The 19,599-nt window shown below is 50.3% G+C and overlaps 2 protein-coding genes across 5 annotated transcripts; one reads left to right on the top strand and one right to left on the bottom strand.

The window, feature by feature from the left end:
* The first annotated feature begins 160 nt into the window (after nt 1-160).
* On the top strand, nt 161-15,640 carry gucy2d (guanylate cyclase 2D, retinal). 4 transcript variants are annotated; one of them, XM_062485865.1, is made up of 21 exons: nt 161-242; nt 3,036-3,382; nt 5,038-5,990; nt 6,112-6,413; nt 6,852-7,224; nt 7,603-7,687; nt 7,879-7,999; nt 8,160-8,279; nt 8,554-8,637; nt 8,806-8,982; nt 9,266-9,422; nt 9,602-9,751; nt 9,905-10,053; nt 10,269-10,432; nt 11,212-11,404; nt 11,548-11,722; nt 12,574-12,672; nt 13,885-13,979; nt 14,135-14,220; nt 14,350-14,440; nt 14,663-15,640. In XM_062485865.1, exons 3-20 carry the CDS (start codon nt 5,174-5,176, stop codon nt 14,432-14,434), a joined length of 3,432 nt encoding a protein of 1,143 aa, XP_062341849.1. In that variant the 5' UTR covers nt 161-242; nt 3,036-3,382; nt 5,038-5,173; the 3' UTR covers nt 14,435-14,440; nt 14,663-15,640. The 4 variants fall into 4 exon arrangements, with proteins under 4 accessions (XP_062341849.1, XP_062341853.1, XP_062341852.1 ...); XM_062485869.1 differs by having other exon boundaries at nt 14,637-15,640; XM_062485868.1 differs by having other exon boundaries at nt 224-242; nt 3,289-3,382.
* Nucleotides 15,641-16,971: 1,331 nt separating this feature from the next.
* Nucleotides 16,972-19,466, bottom strand: rsph4a (radial spoke head component 4A). The gene is made up of 7 exons (XM_062486051.1): nt 19,155-19,466; nt 18,839-19,067; nt 18,438-18,740; nt 17,851-18,300; nt 17,599-17,740; nt 17,371-17,488; nt 16,972-17,247 (listed from the first exon to the last, which is right to left on the bottom strand). Exons 1-7 carry the CDS (start codon nt 19,253-19,255, stop codon nt 17,010-17,012), a joined length of 1,581 nt encoding a protein of 526 aa, XP_062342035.1. The 5' UTR covers nt 19,256-19,466; the 3' UTR covers nt 16,972-17,009.
* Between the last annotated feature and the right edge of the window lie 133 nt (nt 19,467-19,599).

The following is a 19,599-nucleotide window of genomic DNA, read 5'->3' as shown; positions in this document are numbered from 1 at the left end:
TCTGTTTCACCACAGCCTGAATCGTTCTAATATAACTAGGCCTATTTTAATGTAATTGACACTGCAGGAGCCCTGTATTTGTAGGTTTTCATGGTCGTAAGGGATCCACAATGTTTCCTCACTCTGATATTCTAAACATAGCCTTCATACTTCAGTTCACCTGGGATTTCAGTTCTCCTGCCCAGGTGTCTGAGGTCAGGTCCAATCAAGATCTTCCCTGAAGTCAGCTGATGTTTGTTGGGGTGAGGAGGGTTGGGGATGTCGGAGGTATCCCAGTAAACCTTTTCTATTCCCCTCCCACGGGTCTGTGGATGTTTGATTAATATAATTTGACACAGTGTTTAGCGGTGAGAAGAAACAGAACTCGGTGTTGCGTGTTTAGATAACAGAAAGCTGTCTCACTACGGGGTGCTTAGTGTCCACACACCATCAGCACACTCTGTAGGGCAAGGCCGTAGTCATGAGTCAACATTGTGGGGGATGAATTACATTTTGTATGATCATTTCGGACAGCGTGCGTGGTAGCCTTTCGTAGCGTAGCACATTCATATTTTTCTATCAATATATTGGGGGGGGGGACATTTTGACCAGATTTGAATATTGGGGGGGATGTTTCCACCCCAATATGTATTATGATTACGGCCTTGCTGTATGGCTGCACATTAGATGCCTTGAATTAATACACGGATAACCTTAGCCTACCGAATACATATTACGAAATAACTAACTAACTGTAGCAGTGGCTAAACTTACATGGTTATTATTTTAGGTAAATGTACAAGAGAAAGCACAAGGAGGCAGTATGATTGCCCCAGTAAAATAGCTCACCATGTTAGTTTGCAGTCACGACAGTATCCGTTATCTGGGCTAAATAAGTGCTGTCAGTGGACCTGGATGGTAATTAGGTCACACCAAGGAGCCTAGGGGCTTGCTTTCCACACTTATAGCTGTCCAGAGGATGCCTGTTTTGCTGAGGGGACAGGGTGAAGGCTAAGGGCAGGGTGAAGGCTGGGGGCGGGTTAGAGGCTGGTGACCAGGGTGGAGGCTGGGGGGGGGGGCGGGCTAGAGGCTCTGGGCCAGGGTGAAGGCTGGGGGGGGCGTGCTAGAGGCTGGTGACCAGGGTGGAGGCTGGGGGCGGGCTAGAGGCTGGTGACCAGGGTGGAGGCTGGGGGGGGGGGGGCGGGCTAGAGGTTATGGGCCAGGCTGGAGGTTGCAGGCTCTGAGGCTGAGTGTGACCTCTCTGAGGTGATCTCGGTTGGAGTTACCAGCCTGTTTCACATGCTGCTAAGAAGCTTGTGGGCAGCTGCTCAGTTTAGCTGGACTCCATAAGACTAATCTGATTACTTCAACTGGGCGGCTATCAATCACCAGATAGCACACAGACACACACACTCACACACACACTTAAACACACACTCACTCGGCAGAAACGTACAAGGGAAATCTTGAGTGCGTGGTAGTTTTATGATTGTGCGAGTGCTGTTAGTAGGAGAGCATCCAGTTCTCAGAAGTATTTCCCTCTGTGTACTTTAGCGTGTTAGCGTGTGTTCTCCATCCTAGAGGTCACGTCCGTGAACCACACCTCCACCTGCTGTGGTGCAGTCTAGTTTTAGATGTTCTAGAAGTCAGACTTGATTGTACACTACTTTGGATAAAAGTTTCTCACAACACATTATCATTCAGTATAGTTTGGATTCCTATATTACTGTATACACGTTTAGTATTTGATGCCTTGAAAGCACATTTAAAGAACAATGTGTTCAAAACCTGACAGGAGTTTGGCACATAAGGATTTCATTAAAGAGGTCTTAAAGATTCTTAGAGATCTTAATGTAATTACTGCAGATGAGATCTCTATAAAGTGGACTCCCAGTCCACTGCTCTTTTCTAGGAACAGGCATAGCTGGCACCATGTGATGCCCAGACAGGAGGGAGATAGAGTCAGCGAGGAGGAGGGAGGGGGATGAGGAGGAGGAGGAAGGGAGGTGGAGTGGGTGAGGTAGAGTGGGGGAGCTGGAAAGAGGGGGAGGAGGAGGAAGGGAGGTGGGGTGATGAAGGTGGAGAAGGAGGGAGGCAGGATTCAGGGACATATTAATACCAGACGTGGAATCTCCCATCTAGTGAGGTCAGCATGCGTGTCATCCGCTCTGCTCCTCTCTGCTCCTCTCTGCTCCTCTCTGCTCCTCTCTGCTCCTCTCTGCTCCTCAAACCCACTAATGGGACTCTGGGCAGTAGTTGTGGGGCAGTGACGCAGGGACGAAGGAAATTAACCTGTTGTCTACACACCTGGAGCTGACAAGCTTGTCGACTCCAAGTCTGTGTACCTGATCACAGGATACATTTACATTTAGCAGACGCTCTTATCCAGAGCGACTTACAGTAAGTACAGGGACATTCCCCCGATGCAAGTAGGGTGAAGTGCCTTGCCCAAGGACACAACGTCATTTTTTCACGGCCGGGAATCGAACCAGTGACCTTCTGATTACTAGCCCGATTCCCTAACCGCTCAGCCACCTGACTCCGTCATACATGGCTCTGTTTGTGGCCACATCACTGTTCAGTCTTCACTTCACCGTCTCACAGCGATATGATGTGAGACGGTGAAGTGAAGACTGAACAGGTGATTGTCCTATCGTTGTGAAACATTGCTCTTGGGTTTACGTAAAATCATGGAAACACTTTCACCCTCCTCCTACATGTCCTTCGCCCCTCCCCCACCCTGAAGCCCCTCCCCCACCCTGAAGCCCCTTCCCCACCCTGAAGCCCCTCCCCCACCCTGAAGCCCCTCCCCCACCCTGAAGCTTTCTCTCAGGACAGCTCTTCAGTCTGTTAATGTGGATTAAAAGCTAAAGAGGGTTGAGAAATCAAAAGCTTGCCTGCCCTGCCCCTCCCTCCGCTTCACCTGTTCTCTCTCTCTCTCTCTCTCTCTCTCTCTCTCTCTCTCTCTCTCTCTCTCTCTCTCTCTCTCTCTCTCTCTCTCTCTCTCTCTCTCTCTCTCGCTCCTTCTATCTCTCTATCTTCCTTTTCCCACTGAGTCGTATCTCCTGGTCAGGTTTACTGTTCTCGCCATCTTCTCACCAAGTCCCTCTGCTCCATGGTTTGGGGCAAGTCCCAGTCCACATGTGGGGTTACGACTGACAGGACTACACTACAGGAAACCTAGGATACTTTGCAGACTTTTTTTATTCTTCAACAAGGAGTTCAGAAACCCGTGGATATAATAATCTCACCCCGTTTGGAATACCTATGCTTGGCTCTTTGTTTCCATTTGAACGCCCTGCTGTGAAGTGCCTGCAGACAATCACTCCATTCCTAACCTGGATATTGCCGTTTGAATGCAGAGTTCATCAACATGGTATTCATATAGTCTAACACGCTCCAGGTAAGCATGGATTCCTAATAATCCCTATACGATGTTAATCTGATTATGTGACAGAACAAAAGGGAGACACAGATAGGGAGAACAGTAATGACCGGTTCCACAGAAATTAAATTAATGCTTTCGTCCACAAAGAAGCTTGCTGAAGGACAGTCAGGGTCAAGGTCAGACGCCAGGTCAGAAGGGAATGAACAAGGTCAAACTGGCCCAAAGAAATCAACAAAAACTCAAGAGTTACAAAATGGATGTTTAGTTCTGCAGATGATCTAGCTAATGTCTGTGCTACGTCAGACCAGTAATGGGCCAGTGTGCTTCTTAACCTATGGGTATTAGCCGCTCGTAAGCCAGGGACATTATTAGCCAGCAAGGATAGCCTGTTCCTGTAGATATGGCCTCTCCTAAGCAGGGCCGGCCTGACCCAATAAACAAACTAAACATTTGTTTAGGGCCCCGCGATTGGTTCGGGGGCCCCCAAAAAAAATCATTTGTAAAAAATTTTTTTTGCAAATTTTTTGTTTAGGGCCCCCAAATCCCTAGGGCTGGCCCTGAGTAGAAGCTAGCTCTAAAGACACCACTAACTCACCAAATACCTTTTGTAATTCTTCTCATTCATTAGGCCTACAAAATGGTCACGTCATTCTGCTGTCGTCGTAACAGCTCAATTGGATCCAGTGTTGAACATTGTTCTCAGTTTCAGGGTTCAGAATCTGGACTATCGCCACTAGATGGCTGTCATCTAAATCCAGATGTATTCCTGCTTTGATTCTGAGAAGAAATGAAGTGCTTCATAGGGGTGATGAAGGTTATGATGACCGAAAGGTGAACCTAAGAGGGTGGCTTAATTGGGGGAAAGTGATAGAGGCATCAAGCCAGATTTATCTCCACGTAATTTGGCACTACACATAGCATGGCTTATGACACCCCCACCCCCAAGCAGCTAATCAGCTTGAGACACGCATGTCCCTGGAGCCTGGTCCTGTCCCTGGAGCCTGGTCCTGTCCCTGGACTCGACTGGACCTGTCCCTGGAGCCTGGTCCAGATCCAGATCCAAGACCTGTCTATTCTAGGGCTAGGTCCAGTCTAGTCCAGGGACAGGACCAGATCCAGGGACAGGTCCAATCTAGTCCAGATCCAGTACCAGATCCAGGGCTAGGACAAGTCTAGTCCAGGGACAGGACCAGTCTAGTCCAGGGCTAGGTCCAGGGCCCAGTGAAGACCCACAGGCCCCCTGGACTGGTGAGGAATCCCCAACCTGCTCTGTGAGCACAGCGTCTGCACCAGGGGCTTCCCAGCACACTGAGAGCCTGTCTAAAGGTCTTATGATGAAGCAGCACACTGGTAGTAAAGGTCAAACAGGAAATGGTATTGTGTACTTCCAGGTCATCACGGCCTTGTGACAGATGTGTTCCATGCGCTGTGAGCTTGGCAGGGTTGTTGTTTCCAGTAAAGGGAGCTGTCCTCCACTACTCAAAACACTTCAGATGTGAGAGACAGTTCCTTAAATTGGCGTTGTCCATTAGATTAGACTCAGGTCCAGTTCTAGGTCTTCGGTAGTTCAATAATAGTTGGTTATTCTGTCGTCAGTGATCCAAGATAACCCCCTCTCTGTGTTCCTCTCTCTCCTGTCATGTCCCACACTGGCTGTTCCATGGACGCAGTGATGGCTGGTAATTTGGTGGTTACTTTGCCCGCGCTGGGATAGACACCTTCCCCACCCTCTCTCCCTCCACGCTCCCCACCCTCCCCCTCCCCTCGCCTGCATCCGAGAGAGCTCCAGAGAACGTCTGAGGTAAAATGGCAGCTCACAAAGACGCCAGCTTCCTGCTCCAGCTGTCTCACCATCCTCGATGGCAGCCGTGCCCTGAGAGCAGGGAGAGGAAGAGACTCAGGAGGAAGTCACCACCTGAGGAGGACAGCTCTGTGCCTGATGCTGCCGCGCCATCATCCCCGGTGTTCAGGTCGAAAAAATGGTGGGGCAACTGGCTGATGTTGCCCCTGGTCATGGCCACATACCTACCCTGCGAGGCCTGGGCGACGACCTTCAAGGTAGCCATAGTCGGACCCTGGACATGTGACCCATTGTTCTCCAAAGCCCTCCCTGACCTCGCGGCTCGCCTTGCCACCAGTCGCATCAACAAAGACCCGTACATCAGCAAAGGCTACTGGTACGACTACACGCTCATCAACGAGGACTGCCAGTCTCCCCGCGCTCTGGCCCGCTTCGCCGAGCTGGAAGGTTACGGCTCGGCGTTCCTGGGCCCGGCCAACCCGGCCTACTGCTCCTCCGCGGCGCTGTTCGCCAAGAACTGGAACAAAGGACTCCTCTCTTGGGGCTGTCTGAAAGCCAACATGGAGGAGGGGCCGTACCCGACCTTCCTGCGACCTCTGCCGCTGTCGTCCCGCGTGCTGTTCTCCGTGCTGCGCTTCTTCCGCTGGGCTCACGTGGCGATCGTGACGGCGGAGGGCGACCTCTGGGAGGCCACGGGGAACGAGCTCGCCGCCTCGCTGCGCGCTCTCGGCCTGCCCGTCAACACCGTGGTAACCATGGAGATGGACAAGGAGGGGCCCCAGAGGGCCCTGTCCAAGGTGCGGGACGCAGACCGCGTCAGAGGTGCGTGTGTGTCAACGCCCCAACTGAATCTGTTATCATTCGTTTGTTCCTCCTTTGCCTGAGCATTCTATAACATCCACTCTCTGCCTCCCCCTTCTCCACTCGCCCTCCCCCCGTCCAGTGGTCATCATGTGCATGCACTCTGTCCTGATTGGTGGAGACGCCCAGTACCAGCTGCTAACCACCGCCATGGACATGCGCATGATCGACCGCGGCTACGTCTTCATCCCCTACGACACACTCCTGTACGCCCTGCCCTACCGCGACACGTCCTACCCCGTCCTGGCCAACGACACCAAGCTGCGGAAGGCCTATGACGGCGTCCTCACCATCACCATGGATCAGGGAGAGCGCAACTTCTACGAGGCCTTCAGAGACGCGCAGGACTCATATGAGATCCGCACCAGCACCCCCCCAGAGCAGGTGAGCTCCCTAACCCAGGTACCCCATCCATGCAGGTAACCCTAACCTCACCAAACAGGTAACCCTAACCTTACCAAACAGGTAACCCTAACCTTACCAAACAGGTAACCCTAACCTTACCAAACAGGTAACCCTAACCTTACCAAACAGGTAACCCTAACCTTACCAAACAGGTAACCCTAACCTTACCAAACAGGTAACCCTAACCTCACCAAACAGGTAACCCTAACCTCACCAAACAGGTAACCCTAACCCCACCAAACAGGTACCTTAAGCAGGTCTCACTTGTGTATACTGTAGGCAAGTAATCCAAGATGGAGGGTGTGTAATACTACTAATACAGCAGGCAAACCTCAGAAAGCAGTGACCAGTGACTGACCACAGTCTCATCCGCCCTTCATTGTCCCCTCTGTACCCCGCCCTGCCCCGCCCCCACAGGTGTCTCCGTTCTTCGGAACCATCTACAATATGCTCTACTTCCTGGCCATGTCTGTGGAGCAGGCGCGTCTCTCTGATGGCCGCTGGGTGACCGGAGACGTCCTGGTCAAGAGCGAGGGGGGCTTCGACTTTGAGGGCTTCAACCAGCCGCTGATCTCGGGCAGCGACGGGGAGGGGATGCAGGGTCGCTACGTGGTTCTGGACACCAACGGGTTCACCTCCAGCCTCTACGCCACCCATGCCCTGGAGGCTTCACACACCTACGGCAAATACGGAAGCCTGAAGTATAAAGGGCAGTCGATCCACTTTGCCGGCAGCACGCCGTACACTGACTCCGGGTGTTGGTTCAGCTCGTACTTTGCCTGCAGTGGAGGTGAGTGATCCGGCTGTTTGGCGCGTGGTTTGGTGAAGCAGAGGATGGGTGTATGCATCATCCATCCATCCAGGGAGCTCAGATGGCTGAGCGGTTAGGGAATCGGGCTATTAATCAGAAGGTTGCCGGTTCGATTTCCGGCCATGCAAAATGACGTTGTGTCCTTGGGCAAGGCACTTCACCCTACTTGCCTCGGGGGGAATGTCCCTGTACTTACTGTAAAAGCGTCTGCTAAATGACTAAAATGTAAATGTATCCATTCTTCCATCAAGGCCCGTGTTGTAACCCAGTGTCAATCCCCCCCTTCTCCTCTACCTCTCCTCCCCCCAACCCCCCCTCCTCCTCCCCCCAACCCCCCCTCCTCCTCCCCCCTGACAGGGATGGGTGGAGATATTCTCTTCTTCATGTTCATGCTCTGCATCATGCTGGCCGGTGGAGGAGCAGCTGCCTTCCTTCATTTCAGGTGGGCTGACGTTCAGCACACACGTTCACGCAAACCGACGGCGCAGGGGGGATTTGAACCTGCAACCTCAAACACTTTAGTCCTAGTGTATTCCCCTGATCCAAACCCCTGGTCTATATCCTTATCCAAACCCCTGGTATATACCTCTGATCTGTACTCGTCCCCTTGATGTATGCCCTGTGTCCCCCCAGGAAGAGTGGCCGGGTGGGGTTCAGTTTTGCCGGCGGCAGCATGGGAGCAGGGAGAGGGAACCTGAAGATGGTTCTGAGTCTCGACGACCTGATCTTCATCAACACTCAGCTCAGCAGACAGGTGAGCCCGACGGCCATTCCCCAGCTCCTTCCTGTGTGTCGTCGACGCTGTCTCGCTGATCTTTGTCCACACTGTGAGCTTTGCTCCAGGAGATTATCGGCTCTAAGACCACCCTCCTCTCCTTCCCTCCCTCCCTCCCTCCCTCCCCCTCCCTGAGTAGAAGCTGAACGAGGAAAGCATGATAAAGAGTCAGCTGGACATGAAGGCCTCTCGCTTCTCTGTGTCTGGTCGGAGTTACTTTGCCTCCACGCCCGAGAGCTCCAACGTGGCCGTCTATGAGGTGGGTCTGCCTGGAACACATTGGGGTTGTTGATGATGTCATCACAGTGCAGGAGTCATCACAGCACGTGTTCACAAATGCCCCAACCCCAACCCCAACCCCAACTCTAACCATGACCCTAACACTAACCCTGATGGAAGCAAACAAACAACAAAAGCTTTGTTCATTTCAGGAATGGTTTTAAGGTCCTTTTTTGTGTTTGGTGTTCCTAAACCTTGGGATTGCGTCCAGTGGCCTGTGCAGATAATCCATGTCAGGGTTTACATGTTTCCAGGGTGACTGGGTCTGGCTTAAGAGATGCCCCAATGGAAATGCTGTGTCATCTGTCAACGAGAAGACTAAGACTATCTTCAACATTGTGAGTGAACTCATAGTCCTTGGGAGACGGGGACTGAATGAAGGAGCTGTGGAAGTTCGATTCACCCCAGAGTATCACTCCTGTCCTCCCTCCTGTCTTTCCTGTTCCTCTCTCCCTCAATCTGTCCCTCCATCCACCTATCTCTCCATCCCTCCACCCCTCCTCCAGCTCAGGGACATGCGTCATGAGAACCTGAACCTGTTCCTGGGTCTGTTCCTGGACTGCGGCATCTTTGGCATCGTGACGGAGTACTGCACCCGGGGCAGTCTGGAGGACCTGCTCAACAACGAGGAGATGCGTCTGGACTGGATGTTCAAGTCTTCCTTACTCATGGACCTTATCAGGGTGAGGAAGATGGAAGATTTACTCTGTGGATGATTTAATACAGTAATCTAATATATACTGTTAGGATAAATATATATATACACAGTAAATGTATATATGTATATGTATATAATAGTGTTCTCTCTTCCTCTCCCTCTCTCTCTCTACTCTCTCTCCCTCTCTCCTCTCTTCCTCTCTCTCTCTCCTTTCCTCTCCCTCTCTCCTCTCTCCCTCTCTCCTCTCTTCCTCTCTCTCTCCTTTCCTCTCCCTCTCTCCTCTCTCCCTCTCCCCATTGGCCTTGTAGGGGATGAAGTACCTGCACTATCGGGACATCATCCACGGACGCCTTAAGTCCCGTAACTGTGTGGTGGACGGCCGCTTCGTCCTGAAGGTGACTGACTACGGCTTCAACCAGGTGGTGGACAGCCAGGATATCGGGGAGGAGGAGCAGCGGCCGGAAGGTAGGAATCATCTCCGACACGATCGTCTATGAATGTTAATCTGGCTTCACAGATGCCCACATGCCAGCACCTGGAGTAGACATGTCTTTGGTGATCAGGTTCTGGTCTCCTCACGTCTCCACGTGTCCTTTTCTCTCATTTGTGTGTGTGTGTGCGTGTGTGTGTGTGTGTGTGTGCAGACCAGCTGTGGACCGCTCCAGAGCTGCTGAGAGACAGCAAGCTGAACAGGAAGGGGAGCTTCTCAGGAGATGTTTACAGTTACGCCATCATCATGCAGGAAGTCATCTCCCGCAGTTCCCCCTTCTGTATGCTGGACATGCCTCCCAAGGGTGAGGCTGGGGCTGGGGCTGGGGTTGGGGTTTAAGGCTGCACATTTGTGTGCATACGTTTGTGTGTGTGTGTTGACGTGGGTTCATGTGTGTGTTGAAGTGTGTATTCATGTGTGTGTTGACGTGTGTATATTGACGTGTGTGTGTTGACAGAGATCATCAACAAGGTGAGGTCCCCCCCTCCCCTGTGTCGGCCCTCTGTGTCGCTGGACCAGGCCCCGCTGGACATGATCCAGATCATGAAGCAGTGCTGGAGCGAGGAGCCCGACCGCAGGCCAACCTTCGAGGAGATCTTCAAACGGGTACCGCCAGTCACTCCCTGTCTACTTACATAGAGACAGAACAGTCAAATAGAGTAAAGTATAGTAGAGTATAGTAGAGTACACTTTGTTGAAAGTGCAACTCTTCCTCCTGCTGAAAGTTTCATTCCTCCTGCTGTTACAACAAACCTGTATCTAGCCACTGTAGCTAGCTCAGCCAGGCATCTCTAGTCACGCCTGTTTGTGTGTGCATGCAGGTCAAGAACTTGACCAAAGGGAAGAAGACCAACATCATCGACTCGATGCTGCGCATGCTGGAGCAGTACTCCACCAACCTGGAGGACCTGATCCGGGAGAGGACAGAGGAGCTGGAGGTGGAGAGACAGAAGACCGACCACCTGCTGGCCCAGATGCTGCCCAAGTACGGACCCTCAAACTGACCTGACACCTGCCTGCCTCTGTCCCTCTCTCTCTCTGTCTGCCTGCCTCTCTCTCTCTCTGTCAGCCTCTCTCTCTGTCTGCCTGCCTGGCTCTCTCTGCCTGCCTCTCTCTCTCTGTCAGCCTGCCTCTCTCTCTCTCTCTGTCTGCCTGCCTCTCTCTCTCTGTCTGCCTGCCTCTCTCTCTGTCTGCCTGCCTTTCTCTCTCTGCCTGCCTCTCTCTCTCTGTCAGCCAGCCTCTCTCTCTCTCTCTCTCTCTCTCTGTCTGCCTGCCTCTCTCTCTCTGCCTGCCTCTCTCTCTCTCTCTGCCTGCCTCTCTCTGTCTGCCTGCCTCTCTCTCTCTGTCTGTCTGTCTGTCTGTCTGTCTGCCTCTGTCCCTCTCTCTCTCTCTCTCTCTCTGTCTCTCTCTCTCTCTCTCTCTCTCTCTCTCTCTCTCTCTCTCTCTCTCTCTCTCTCTCTCTCTGCCTGCCTCGGTCCCTCTGTCTTCAGATTACTGAATGTATCCATAGCAGTGTTGTGGTATGTCGCTTTGGATAAAATCACCTGAGAAAATAGGTTTTATTAGTATTCATTATTAAAATTTGTATTTATTTACTGAAATAATGCAGGACTCTTCTGATCCTTTATCTTCTGCTTAACCTTCTATATCGACTACTAGTATCTTGCGTAGGATAGAAACGTCTGCCACATGAATTCAAGGTTTTGTGTTAAACTGCCACATCCTGTCTCAGTGTCCAGCTGATTTCCTGTCTGTGCTCTGCAGGTCTGTGGCCCAGGCCCTGAAGACGGGTCAGCCTGTGGAACCGGAGCACTTTGCCGTGGTCACCCTGTACTTCAGCGACATCATGGGGTTCACCACCATCTCTGCCCTCAGTGAGCCCATTGAGGTGGTGGACCTGCTCAACGACCTCTACTCGCTCTTCGATGCCATTATCGGACTGCATGATGTCTACAAAGTGAGAGTCCATGAACCGAGCTGTTGCTTGTCTGTTCAGGACGGATCGTGTGTCGATGTGGAGTGCTGAGTGTGTCGTGATGTGCGTGTATGCGTATGCCCACCTAACCGTGTGTTCGTTCGTGTGTGTGTGTGTGTGTGTAGGTGGAGACTATAGGAGACGCCTACATGGTGGCGTCTGGAGTTCCCAACCGCAACGAGAACCGCCACGCTGCGGAGATGTGCAACATGTCTCTGGACATCCTGCACTGCATAGGGGCCTTCAGGATGAGGCACATGCCCGACGTGAAGGTCAAGATCCGCATCGGCCTCCACTCTGGTGAGGAGCACTCTCCCGCTCGGGTCTTCAAATTCAGTACTTCAACCACACTCAACAGAAACAAACCAGAACAGAAACACACGACTCAAACACATTTACATTTAGTCATTTAGCAGACGCTTTTATCCAGAGCGACTTACAGTAAGTACAGGGACATTCCCCCGAGGCAAGTAGGGTGAAGTGCCTTGCCCAAGGACACAACGTAATTTGGCATGGCTGGGAATCGAACCAACAACCTTCTGATTAACAACCCGACTCTCTAACCGCTCAGCCATCTGACCCCCACAAACAAACCATCTAGCAGCTCCCAGAAAAGTGAAATGTTTTCATTCCGGTTTCCTGACCTAGAACTCTTTGGAGCACAGGACAAACGTCAAAGGAACTGACGTCCCCGGCCACTAGACCTAAAAGGGTTATTTTAACCTGATCCCTCGTCTGGAACATATTCTTAGAACCGTGAAACGTCATCCACTTAGCCTCTGCCATCCTATTAGGCCGTGCATAACGCTGATGGCCTTACTCCTGGCTAACATCGTTTGGGACAGTTGTCCTCGTGGTTCTGGGTCCTTGTTCGTAACAGTGCCACATGAATTCTCTCGGAGCTGAGAGAGACCTGCTCCAGAATTTCACCCTACTAAGCTATTCTGATGTTTTATCCACTTGTGTCCACAAATGAAATGATGAGGTGTAACCCCACGTCATCACATTCGAGTGTGGACGGGTGCGTGTGTGCGTGTGTGTGTGTGAATGCGTGACTGTGTATATATGAGATGTGTGTGTCTTTATCTATATATGTGTGTGTATATAAGTTTGTGTATATAAATGTATATATATGTGTGTGTGACCAACAGGCCCTGTGGTAGCAGGAGTGGTGGGGCTGACCATGCCTCGGTACTGCCTGTTTGGAGACACCGTCAACACCGCCTCTCGAATGGAATCCACCAGCTTGCGTAAGTACTCCTGTTCGTGTTCCCCCCCAAAACCCTGACTCCCCACCTAGCGCCGAGCTGCAGAGGGCAGCAGCATTGTGTTGGGAGAGCATGCAACAAGAAGCTCAAGGAGATTTACTGTGAGCGGTCCTCAGTAATCCTTTAAGACTATCAGCTGAATTAGTGGATGAATTCAAGGTTCAATGAAAACGTCCTCTCTGACTGAGGGCTGGGGTTAGAGGCAGAGACAGGATGGAGGTGCTTGCTGTCGTGTTGGTGGTTAGCCAAATCAAATACACAGCCCTCATGCTTAAGCTTGACGAGACATTTTAATGGCGTGTATTTCTTGAGGCGATAAATGCAGAACTCACGTGTCGACATAATTTTATATCAGTATTACAAAAGGTTAATTTCTTTGATTTCAAGATTGGATTTCCACATAATTATTTGTGTATGAGAGTTATCTATAGCAGCTGGTTAGACCCAGTTATACTCTACTCCCATCTGCTGGCCAGGAAGGTAAACTGCAGAAGCAATACAGCTGGTGTTCAAACAAAACCATGTTCCCAGGCTTTTTTGGAACCTGAGTTCTTCTTAGAGAGCTGATTTATCCCAGCATTCTAAGAACATTAGAGGACTCAAAATGTGGTCAAGGATTTTCTTACACCCAAACACAGGCTTAAAATCCAGAGGGAACACTCTGCCACTGTCATTCTAGAATCGGGAACATTCCATGTTCCGATTACAGCGCTGTAGTACATTTACATTTAGTCATTTAGCAGACGCTCTTATCCAGAGCGACTTACAGTAAGTACAGGGACATTTCCCCCCGAGGCAAGTAGGGTGAAGTGCCTTGCCCAAGGACACAACGTCATTTTTGCACAGCCTGGAATCGAACCGGTAACCTTTGGATTACTAGCCCAACTCCCTAACCGCTCAGCCATCTGACCCCCAGTCAGATGGCTGGTGCCTAGTACAGGTGCCTTTGACAGGAAGTCTTGAACACAAGATACGTTCGAACAAAAAATTCTGTTCTTTGGCTTCGGACTTATTTTGGGACAAACGGTAACCACAACGACAGTGATAACAGCTTGCGTTTAGCACTTGGGACTCCGTACTCTTCCAATCTCATCACATCAATGTTGAAACAAAGAAAGTCTGGTCGTGGATTACAGAGTGCATTTGCAGGGCTTGTGTGTGAGTGTGGCTAATGCTGTCCTGTTGTCTGTTCAGCTTACAGGATCCACGTCAACAAAAGCACAGTAGATATCCTGACCGTCCTGAACCAGGGATACAAGATAGACAACAGAGGATTGACAGAACTGAAGGTAACCTCACACACACACACACAACCCCCACCCCCCCATACACACATAACTCCCCCTTCCACACACATCCTCATAACTAAAACAAGGGTGTGGTCATTCATAATTCATGTGTTTATAATTGGAGTGCTTCATCTCTCCTTGTCTCCTGTCTCCAGGGGAAAGGGGTGGAGAACACGTTTTGGCTGGTCGGCAAGGAAGGGTACCTCAAACCCCTCCCTGTCCCACCTGACCTCACGCCCGGGTAAGACCTCACACACACCTGTCCTCCCCACACACCTGAGGACAGGTGTTTTGTTACACTGTACCCTCTGGTTGAGCTGTTATCATTATTCACTGTACCTGGTAATCCTGGTCCCTGTTTTCCTCACAGGGCGAGCAATCATGGCATCTGCGTGGAGGAGATTCCTGCCGACAGGAGACAGAAGTTCCTGGATCGGCAGAAGAAGATGGGCTAGAATCCGGTAAATTACTTTTTCCAAATATCTTCGAACAGTTATGACGTATTTTACCAAACTCACACGTTTTACCTTAGTACACAAACGTTTTAGCAGTATTTTGACATTAAACAGCTGCCTACATCAACATTAGTTCAGGAGATCCCTCAATACAGAAAGTAAAAGTGAGTTTAAATGATAAATGACAGTTGGCCTATAACAGGAATTATTGGCTTCCACTGCCCACAGCTATCACCTCCATCCACCAGGGGAAGTTTGAAGTCAGCCAACACAGATATGGACACTGGAGAGTTGCTGTGGAGAAGGAGGAGGAGGAGTGTGCACCAGGCCAGTCCTACACACACTCGGATCAGCAGGTTGTGCCCAAACAAGCCAAAGTTGGACAGACACTGTCATCAACACATCACATATGGTGCGCTGAGCAAGGATGAGTTAAAACGAGAGTTTGTGATGAGAAGCATAAACAGGACTACCACGAGGGAGAACTACTACAAAGCAGAATAGTTAGAAAAGACCAACATGCTTTGATGTGCTAGAGAATCAAGCTTCTCTAAACCACCATTGGAAACCTATGGAATCTTGCTGAAGTCATCTTTAAACAAAGGTTTTATCACGTGTTAAATTACTGTAATGTACTAATCTCTACTGTCTCTCTTTCTTTGTAGAATTATTTGAGTGATTTCATGACAAGCATCCCGAGGGTGTCATGCATTCCTTTTCAGTCAGGCAGATGAGTTTTAGCTCCTATGCACATCCCAACTCTCATAGTGACTGGTAGATTACCACAGACACACAAGGTAGAATATATTTAATTCCTTACAGGTCTGAGATAGGCTTGTATTATTCTGGTTGATAGAAATTCTTCCTTTTCTATAACCATGATGTTACCATAATTCAGGCCTTTGATGTATTCAATGAGAACTGAGAAATGTTGACCCCTCCCCTTGACAACAAATGCCACTGTGTAGTCATTGACAGTAGTCTGTCAATTAGTTAAGAGATTAAAATATATTTTTAGGTTAAACAGATGGGTTGAAGGCTACAACCATTGTTGCCATCAGAAGCTCCAGGAAAGGAACAGTAAAATATCACATATCATCTCTCAAAAAATAAGGCTATCATTGTTTTATTGTGCTATTCCGTTAAATCCAGGTACGTCTTTATAGACTTGTTGATTTTTACCTCAGTAACTCTTCTTTTTGAAATTATCATCTGTATATTGGTCATAACATGAAACAACAATCTTTTTTCTAACAACTAAAATATGAGATGAATGAGTGATAATTGACAAGATAATCATAACTGCCACACCATAAGGAATATTTCAATTATTCGACTCAAATACGCCACATCCATGACATTCAGAAGCTATTTTCAACACATTTCTAAAACACATTTCTAAAAGCAGAAGCACAGAATATTACAGTAAAAAAAGTCCTATTTTTCGTGGATTATCCCATTATTGTCAAGGAACTGCTCCATAGAAGAAAAGTTATAAGGAACTATTTGATTACTGTTGTTCATCTGATTGACTGTAAATATAGGGTAAATGGACCCAGATAGCCAAGTTTAAATGGAATAGAGCAAACTTTACAGTGTTCAATCTGAAATGTGGACTCATTGTTTGTCCTCGTGTAAATAAACTAGTTTTAGAGATGTACTTTATGTCCATGTCTTTGTATTACTACATTATCTAAAAGGTAAAACTGTGGCTCTGCCTAAATCCAGTTGTTTGGTTCTGCAGTGACACCGCACTGTCTTTCGACCCAAATGACACACTGGATGGGATAGAACATCAAATCAAACTGTATTTGTTTAGCACGTTTTACTAGCAATGTAAACTTAAAACTGCTAAAACAAAACAACATTAATGTGAGATTTCCTTTATTTGTATTAACCGTAACAAAGTCAACACATTTTCCCCAGGTAATAAATATCTCAAATCTACTTTTTTTATAATAAAATCTGATTTCTCCAGTCTCAGTCATCCTCCTCCTCCTCCCCAGTCTCAGTCCTCCTCCCCAGTCTCAGTCATCCTCCTCCTCCTCCTCCTCCCCAGTCTCAGTCATCCTCCTCCTCCTCCCCAGTCTCAGTCATCCTCCTCCTCCTCCTCCTCCTCCTCCTCCTCCTCCCCAGTCTCAGTCATCCTCCTCCTCCTCCTCCCCAGTCTCAGTCATCCTCCTTCTCCCCAGTCTCAGTCATCCTCCTCCTCCTCCTCCTCCTCCTTCTCCCCAGTCTCAGTCATCCTCCTCCTCCTCCTCCTCCCCAGTCTCAGTCATCCTTCTCCTCCCCAGTCTCAGTCCTCCTCCTCCTCCTCCTCCTCCTCCCCAGTCTCAGTCGTCCTCCTCCTTCTCCTCCCCAGTCTCAGTCACCCTCCTCCCCAGTCTCAGTCGTCCTCCTCCTCCTCCTCCCCAGTCTCAGTCGTCCTCCTCCTTCTCCTCCCCAGTCTCAGTCGTCCTCCTCCTCCTCCTCCTCCCCAGTCTCAGTCGTCCTCCTCCTTCTCCTCCCCAGTCTCAGTCCTCCTCCTCCTCCTCCTCCCCAGTCTCAGTCGTCCTCCTCCTTCTCCTCCCCAGTCTCAGTCGTCCTCCTCCTCCTCCTCCTCCTCCCCATCCAGGCCCTCTGCCTCCTCCTGGGCGGCCTTCTGGTCCTCCAGAGCTGCCTTCAGCGCCTGCTCCTCCTCCAGGCTGGGGTCCTGGGCCTCCGTGATCTCCGGCCCGCTGGGGTACTCGCGCTGGGGCGCGGGGGGCCCGGTTGGGGTGTAGCCATCCCCAGCGAACTTCACCCCCCAACCAATGTAGATGTTCTCGAATTTCCTACACGGATAACAAGAACAGAATAATATTTATCTTCAAACTGGGATGTTGTCTAACCCAGACGTTTGGCACTTTTGACTCAGACTTAGGTCAGATCGATCGCGACGAGAAATCCCATCTTACTTGCCACTCGCGTACGAATATGCTCCTGGCCACAGGTTGGAGCGCAGCACAGCAACAGCGAACTGAGAAATAAGGTGTGAAGACATCCTGGAACTCCAGGGAGGGGTGTCCAACACCTCTGCAACAAACACAACGTCAGCACTTTATCGGAGCAGAACGCAGGAGGGGGGGGGCTTCGAGGCCTGTAGAGAAGGGGGGGTGGGGGGTGAGGAGGGGGGGGGGTCTCACCTATGTCCTCAGTGAGAGGAGTGAGGAGGGGGGGCCCCACTTCTGGCTCTGGCTCGTCAGGCTCCTCCTCCTTCTCCTCCTCTCCTTCCTCCTCAAAGTCTTCCTCCGGCTTCTCCACCTGGTTCACCCACACACAGCGACCCTGCAGGGGGGACTGCCTGTCAGCGTCCGTGCTGCCATGACTGTGATGGAGCCGTTACGTGGATGGCAGTGAGGACACGGGATGCAAATCCACACATCGTAGAGCGTTACCTGTTGTAAGATGTGCTGGACGTGATGCACCCAGGCAGACAGAGACTCGGCCATCTCGTGAACAGGTATTCCCTCGAAGTCGGGGTTCTCCTCGTAGCCGTCGCGAGCACCCTCCTCCTCCTCCTCCCCTTCCTCCTCTCCGAACTGGTAGAAGCCCAGGGGACTGACGTGTGAGCCGGCTGAGATGCGAGCTATCTGGGCCCTTAAGTAGTTGGCCTCGTTGCCCGGGAACGGTGGGTAGCTGACGACGGGGGCATCCAGTCTGCCTGTGAAGAACTTGCGTATGTGACGTGCAGCCGTCACCTGGGCTGGAGTCACAGCCGGCAGCTTCACCCAGGGAAGGCCCGGCTCTGTGCATACAAAGTAGCTGTACTTGTTAGCTCCTGTGCGGTTTTCCTCTTTTGGCACCACCGGTGGAGACTTGTAGGTAGAGCGAGGGAGAGGGTCTGCCTAAAGGGAAACAGATCGCTGCGGGTTTTAAGAAACGTGAAGTACAGCAAAAACACAGGCCTCTGATTATCATCGTCATCATGGAGGACAGTAAGGAAACAGCTCTTTTATTCTCTTTATCGTCTTGTTCTACTCACCACATCTACCACTTCAGTGTCCTCCTCCTCCTCCCGAGCCTCTCTCTTCTCCTCCTCCTCCACCACCTCCTCCACCACCTCCTCCTCTTCCTCCTCCCCCTCTCGGTACTCGCCTTCAGCCACTATATAATTACTGTCCGTTCCCAGAATCTTGCCCCAAAAACGGCAGCGATGCAGAGGTTGCGTGTCCACCAGGTGTTTGAGTGCTAGGAATATTCTGTGCATCTCCTCTCTGCCCAGACCAACCCCAGCTTGCTCTAGGAAAAAGGCAAGCTCTCCTACATTGGGAAGGGGTGTGTCAACCTGATAACACGGGGGGGAAAGCACATTTTGATTGACTAGATCCACAGGATATTGTTTATTTAGGCTAGATGTATCTTGTCGAAGTTTTGAAAACTCACCAGTTCCTCCTCCTGGTCACCCTCATCCCCGCCACCCCGAGAGAACAGCAATCTCTGCTTCTCAGCCAACAGCTGGGTAGCGGGGATGAAAGCCACATCTCGCAATGTGCTCTGCGTTTCAGGAATAATTCCCCGCTTCACCTCACGACTCATATCTTCAAAGATGTCGACCACATTTTCTGGACGTTCATCCATCACCTTGGTTAGTAACCGTGCCAAGTGGTCGTAGCTGGAAAGTGAAGTTCGAGTCAACTCTAACTTCACACGCATAGTCGATGCTTGACAATCCAAAGTACAACCACCACTTAATACTCACAGATTGATGTTACTTTTAGTGCTGTTCTTCAGCAAAAAAGCCTTGAAGTTGACCGTCATTTCTTCCGTTTGGTTGGTCGGCGCAGGCTCCGGAGACGCCATCTCTATGATTTATCAAACGTTACTTTGCTCTGGCAATGCTGCTAAGTTGTTAGAGTAGCCACACACAATTCGCCAAAGGTCGTATTTATCCACACATGCAACATACGACCAATTCTTTAAATTTAGAGAAACTATTAATCGACAGCTCAAAATACTGCCGTCGGTTTTGACATTCTCTAGAAACGAAGAGTCGGTTGCGATGGTAAACAATCCGGTTGCTATGCACAATGCACGTGTACGTTCGAACGCGCGCCCGGAACACAGACTGGACCGCGGCTCTCTGACTCAGCTGGACATGAAATGGGCACACTTTTAGCCCAATGTTGCATTTCAAATATCCCAAA

This window comes from Osmerus eperlanus, chromosome 19 (genome assembly GCF_963692335.1).
Source record: "Osmerus eperlanus chromosome 19, fOsmEpe2.1, whole genome shotgun sequence".
Taxonomy (NCBI): domain Eukaryota; kingdom Metazoa; phylum Chordata; class Actinopteri; order Osmeriformes; family Osmeridae; genus Osmerus; species Osmerus eperlanus.
Note: the sequence above shows the minus strand (reverse complement) of the source record. Positions and strands in the feature narration are given on the sequence as shown.